This window comes from Ictalurus furcatus, chromosome 23, assembly GCF_023375685.1.
Source record: "Ictalurus furcatus strain D&B chromosome 23, Billie_1.0, whole genome shotgun sequence".
NCBI lineage: Eukaryota > Metazoa > Chordata > Actinopteri > Siluriformes > Ictaluridae > Ictalurus > Ictalurus furcatus.
Genome location: NC_071277.1, coordinates 20,238,166 through 20,244,603, shown reverse-complemented (window position 1 = coordinate 20,244,603; position 6,438 = coordinate 20,238,166). Strand labels below are relative to the sequence as shown.

Genomic DNA, 6,438 nt, shown 5'->3' with positions numbered 1-6,438 from the left:
ACATATTAAACTGTATTTTAAAAGCAAGCTCCACTGTATATTGCAGTATATATATTTTACCTTTTGTTTGTAGCTTTGTTTTGGACACACGCGTAAGTCACGTACTCTTTGTTCCACTTTTCTTCATCAGGAACTTGAGCAACTTGTTTTAACTGTGGCTTTGTCTGTAAAAACATCACGCACGCATCAGCAGTGCTCATGTGCAGCAATGTGTAAACAAGTCAGAAACACTTTCATGAACAGTTTAAGTCTGAGTAAAGTGAGATAAAGATCATCTGAATTAGTTGACACGCTGCTTCATGACAGTCTACATCAAACGTAGACGCTGAAATGCTAGAGGGGTTCAGCACATGCTCCCCTGAACAGATTAAAAAAAAAAAAGCACTTAAATGTTCATTTCTAATGACTTTTGGGAACAGAATGTACTAATTGGTGTGGTTGTAAGAGGGTATCTGCAGAGACAGAAGATTGAGAATACTCAGACTGGGGAGGGATACGAGTTCTGATGTACGTCACTGAACGAAGCTCAATTTATTCATTAATATTACTCCAAACAGAGAATTGTTCATTTAAAACACTAACTACTATAATCATTAAGAACAGCTGCTAGTGAATGTAGCTGCCACAGTACATGTTGAGACGTGGGTCCATCCTGTGAGGATCGCTGTTTGTGTTGGAGAGGCGAAGCTAGAAGTACGAGTTGGAGGATATTTTGCTAAAGAAAAAACACTCCATTGTGCAGGTTTCTCTCTGGATGAAGGGGTGAGCTACTGCGGCAGATCTTGATGCAGCAGCACTGACCTACCATGGTGACATTTTCCAGAATCACGACAGAAAATGAAAACACTCCAACTCACCAACAGTGGGAGCGATCCTCACACGATGATGTCCTCGTCCCAAACATCCAACACGGTGTGATGTGAACTAGCTGGCTAACTGGTAGCTATCCATACAACTTACAAGCTCATCCTCCTCTGTCTTTTCTGCTCATATGACCTGCTGTTTATCCTCCTCTGTCCTCTTCCTCTTAAAATATTGTAGTGGGAGGGACACAACCAACATTTTGAAATGTGTGTGTGTGGGGGGGGGGGACATGTCCCCCCATGTATAATGGCTCCTATGCTCATGGTATGTACTGTGCTTTTTAAAAATAGACTTTAAAACACATTTCTTTGAAAAGGTCATACCTGGGTTTTCTCTCCACTTTCCCCCCCGTTGTCTTCCGGAGCTTTAAATTTCCTCCTAATAGAAGCAGAAAACACACAGTGCACATGGACATGCCCTGGAATACACACTGTGATCTCATACACCTCATTTCACTAGAGTAAGGAACAATACTGTACACGTTAAATATTGCAGTAAACTCGACTTCAACTGTTATCAAGTAGAGCGAAAAATCTACGACTGAAACTAAATTCTGAGACTCGATTAAAGTCCAACACAGGATGTGATTGTGTGTAGATTATAATGTGTGGAAATATGCAGAGTTTTACCTCCTGATGTAAATCACAGCTGGGACAGCTAAGACCATGAAAATCACTCCAGCTGTCACTAAAACAATGATCCAGACTGACCAATGACCAGGATGGTCAGGAGTTTCAGGATTTTCAGTGTTGTCATCTGTTAAAAACAACATTATTTAACATGTGAATATTTAACTGAACACAAGTCACTTTATTTCCTTCAGTAATCATTCGAGACATTCAGGAGTGTTATGAGCAGATGGACCCACCCTCGACGAGAAGGCTGATCGCTTTAGATCCTGACGTCATGCTGGTTTTCCAAGTGCAGGTGTAATTCCCAGAATCCCTCACGGTTACAGCAGGAAAGTGAAGAACGGGTCCTGATGTATTTAAGCGCTCGTTGTTCTTAGACCACACAAACTGTGAGGAACTTTGTGTGCAGTTCACATCACACGTCAGATTTAACGAGTCTCCTTGTTTAAGGGTTCCGTTTCCACTGAGCCTGATTAGTGACACCTTTAAATCTTTTTCAGAGAGCAGGAAAGACTCCACGTCAGTCACTCAGGATTTCTCACACAGATAGAAATCTAGTTATTGAATGATGACTTTTTTTTTTAAATTGAATTAAAGCTGGACTCAAATTTACTTTCACAGTTCACAAAGAGAAAAAAATATCTATTGCATTTCTATAAGGGAGTAAAGTAAATTATGAAGATAAGGAATAATTTTGTATCTTTATTTTAATCATTAAAATTCACCTGCAACTTGTAGAATCGCTCCAGGTACACCTGTCCATCTTCCACCAGTCATATCAGTTATAAATCTGAACTTGTACTCTCCAGAATAATTGAACTGTACATTGTGGATTAACAAAGTGCAGTTTGATTTGTTGTCTCCAGCGTACTCAAAGTCTGATGTGGTGATTGATGAGCTGTTATAAACATACGGGGGGTTTTCACACACGTCTGTGTTTGAGTTCATTGAGCACCAAAGCATTTGTGTCACCTGAATATTGGGATTTGATGTTGGATAATAATAACTACAGGGAATGGAAACACTGAATCCTCTCACAGCACAGATCGGATTATCCGGATAGTTCACACCATATTTACTGTCCTGAGTGAGAACACCTGTGTAGAGAAATAAACGGAGATTAAAGGAGATTGAGTACACAATACACCTTTATATCTTTATATCTGTATATATTACTTCCTGTATACATTCATATAAAACAGAAATCAATAAATAAATAAATGAAAAGTTATATTTGTATATACTTTCATATATGTATTTTTACTTCTAGGTTTTTATATATACTTTTTACACATTCACTGTATTCCAGGGGTGTAATGGAACACCATTATCAGGTTAGTCATATCTCTTTTGTATTCATATTTGGAAGTGGGCGTTGTCTGTACCAGGATTTATTTTTATATTAATCCTACCATGATGCCCTGGAATCATTGGAAAACACTGAAAAAACAATGAATAGAAACTTTCAGAACATAACTTTATTCAACTCCTGGACCAGACGCCCTGAGGAACTTTCTGGAGAACTTTTATCTAACGTGACTGAGTAAGCTAACTGTTTTTCAAAGCAACATCTTTCACTAATCAAGAAACTATTATTTGGGCTACAGTTGACAACAATATATCAGTATAATAATGTTTTGTTTTTTTTAAAAAAATTAGATTTACTTTACTTTTCGTGCTTGTTACATTCCAGACGGTTCATAAAAGGTGATCAGTGTTCCTTTGCTGAAATTGTGGCAGCCCTACCCATGAGCTTCCACAAGCTGTCCTATAAAATTCAACTTTAAAATATAGCTGCAAGCAATGATGAGGGGCCCAAGCACTACAGTGCCGTCGCCGCCCAGTGGGTGAATAAAAATTATACACAGTGAAGCGAGCGCTGTAGAATAATTTCAAGACAATGCACTTAGAAGATACGAGACACTTCCTGTTTCCCTTTTTTGTCATTAATTTAAGCCCTTACCATGGTCACACCATTCGAGATATCAAAAATCCGTTTGCAATTTAGCATCTTCAATGTCTTCGCATAATGTTTTGGCATAATATATATTTTTTCATTTCTTCTGGTGGGATCCCAGTCCCTAAAGCTAGCAAGCGTTCTAAAAACAAACAAACAAATAAAACAATCAGAAAATGGAATAATCTGCCTATCTGTATTAATATTCAATTAGGATACATTATCTGATGACTATGAATAAAGTATTCATATTTAGTTAAAGTCTTAATTTTGTTTTTCTGCACTATCGTTGGAACCGATTCTAATGGAGGTACCGTAGTTGCAATTCTTCCGGACCTGAAGGGGGCAGCAAATACGCGCAAGTGTTTTAGTTGGTCCACAAGTGGTGAAGAAGAAGAAGAAGAAGAACGCCCACAAGCACACGGGAAAAACTACAGAAGTTTAGCTTAGCTCAACCAGTTTAGCTCCGCCCCGACTCGTTGAGAGGAAAAGAGAGGAAAGCTAGTATGGGTTTCCGGTGTGCAACCGATGCTATCGTTCATTTCAGACAAAGCGCGGAAACACCTGGAATTTGGCGAAGCACCTGAAAGACGGTCCTATATTATGTTTGTTTGAGGCAACTGGCATTGTAGCCGTGAAACCAGCTAACGTTATGCTCCATGTAATGTTAGTGATAGCCAGTTATTGTTAACGACGCTAACGCATTGCGATGTTATAAACTACCTCCGAATGTTCCACCATGCATCGCCATTCAGCCCGTGTCCTGTCAGATACATGTAGTCTAATGCCACTAATAATTATTCACATGTTCATGCTTTTAATAACTCTTTTTGGGCTGCCACCATATCAGTGAAGTTAAACTAATGCTTGCATTCAGAGTATAAGGTGTGCGTGTGTGTGCGCGCGCGCGCGTTTAGGAGTGCACCACCACTCATTGTCAGACAGTGTTTGATAACTAAAATACCCCCCCCCCCCGCCAGTATCAGCCAGAGGAGGATGTCCTCCAGGAGAGTTTTTAATTTAATTTTTTATTTTTATACCACACCACGGTATTGACTTTGGTATCGAGTATCATGTACTTTTGGTGGTATCGGTACCGACTACTAGATTTTTGGTATCGTGACATCCCTACGATGCACACACATTTTCACACTTCAGTGAAGGTGTTAAACGGCAAATGGCGCATGCAAATAATACACACACACACACACCACCACCACCAATTAGTATTACCATTCACCACAGAGAGATTTCACATGAAATGTGTTAATCTCTGTTTAATCTCTCTATCTATGTGTCTCTCTGCACTCTTTGAAAAGTTACATCTCAAAAGCAGCGACGTTTAAGTTTCTTCAAACGCTGCTTCAACACAATTCTAGTCTCAATGATTCTTTTAGCTTATAGCATGATTTTATTGCCATTAAAAAGACCTTTCAGAAGAAGCAAAACCTGACAAATATGACTCCTTATAAAATATCTTAATATCCATCCATCCATCTTCTGTACCGCTGATCCTTCCTTCAGGGTCACGGGGGAACCTGGAGTCTATCCCAGGGAGCATGGGGCACAAGGCGGGGTACACCCTGGACAGGGTGTCAATCCATCGCAGGGCACAATCACATACACTAGTGTGCGCTCTTGTGTTATCTGTTTTTAATCTATAATCACACTATAATCTGGTGTCACCCAGAAGGAGACGGGTTTCCTTATGAGTCTAGTTCCTCTCAAGGTTTTTTCCTCATGTCGTCTCAGTTTTCTTGCAATCGTGACATGTGGCTTGCTCATTAGGGATAAATTTATACGTTTCAAATTTATATCTTGAGTGTTTATATATTTCTGTAAAGCTGCTCAGTGAGAGTCCACTTTTAAAAACACAATACTAATCAAATCTAACTGAGTCTTGATCTTAATAGTGCACTGAAAGTCCAGAACCTGAGCAACTGTAATGATTATAGTTAATTACTAAAGATTTTCTGTTTCTTATTACTGAAACTTACTTAAACGTCACCATTAGAAATCAAAATCAAATGTCCACTAATATTAAACAGTATAAAGTGTATAATCAGTAACTGAGCGTACACACGGCTACATCAATCAGAAAACAGTTAAAACTCTGAACAATAATCGTGTGTAAGAGTGAGAGGATGTTTCATACCGGACAGCGTGAGCAGAATCACAGACGAGTGCAGCATCTTCATCGCTTCTTGAGGAAGAATTTCACACAGTGTTTGGCGTGTTCATATACTGAGTTTACTGACTTGGTCATAATGTGACAATTTAGAGTACTTCCTGGATTAAAAGAACATACCCAATATAGCTACAAACTCAGACACCATACGTGTCAACCCCTTAAGACAGGAAGATGGTCAGAGGCCTCATGCACAGTCTTTTGCACGCGCACTTTGATACAGAAATACACTGCATGGTCAAAGTATGTGAACACTTGACCATCACATACGATCCAGTTGGACACCCCCTTCCAAAAGCATGGGCATTAGATTGTTCCCCATCTCTGCAGTAGAGATGGTAATGCATCAATATCACATGATGGTCTTTAAAAGAGGTCAATAATGAACACTGAGAGTACACCTGAATGAAATACAACAATAATGGGTGTATTTTCTATTGTTTTTTCCCCCCAACTCATACAGCTTTTTTTAATCAGCTTTAAATAATGCATTTTTGATTCCTGTATTAGCTTTCGATTAAAAGGTGTTATAGTAGATGTTTGTTACTTGTACAAATAACCTGGAAGATCTGTAAAACATGGTAAAATATAAGGGTTTAAGGCATGGCCTCAGGACCAGTACATTAAGAGGCTGAGAAAACCTGTTTGGAAAACTGATTTCCAGGCTGGAATACTTCCTGTCAGTCATTTTATACACACACTCCACAGACCACTGGAGATCCTGAGGTGGAGCGTCACAAACATTGGTGGGAATCATTCAAATGTCAAACCCACCCAACTGTTACACTTACTGCACC

General features: G+C 39.2%; 1 protein-coding gene across 1 annotated transcript; it reads right to left on the bottom strand.

Annotated features, from left to right (window-relative positions):
• Positions 1–1,181: 1,181 nt before the first annotated feature.
• Positions 1,182–5,668, bottom strand: LOC128599419 (myeloid cell surface antigen CD33-like). The gene is made up of 5 exons (XM_053610954.1): positions 5,609–5,668; positions 2,222–2,593; positions 1,733–1,987; positions 1,494–1,620; positions 1,182–1,242 (listed from the first exon to the last, which is right to left on the bottom strand). Exons 1-5 carry the CDS (start codon positions 5,649–5,651, stop codon positions 1,182–1,184), a joined length of 858 nt encoding a protein of 285 aa, XP_053466929.1. The 5' UTR covers positions 5,652–5,668.
• Positions 5,669–6,438: the final 770 nt, after the last annotated feature.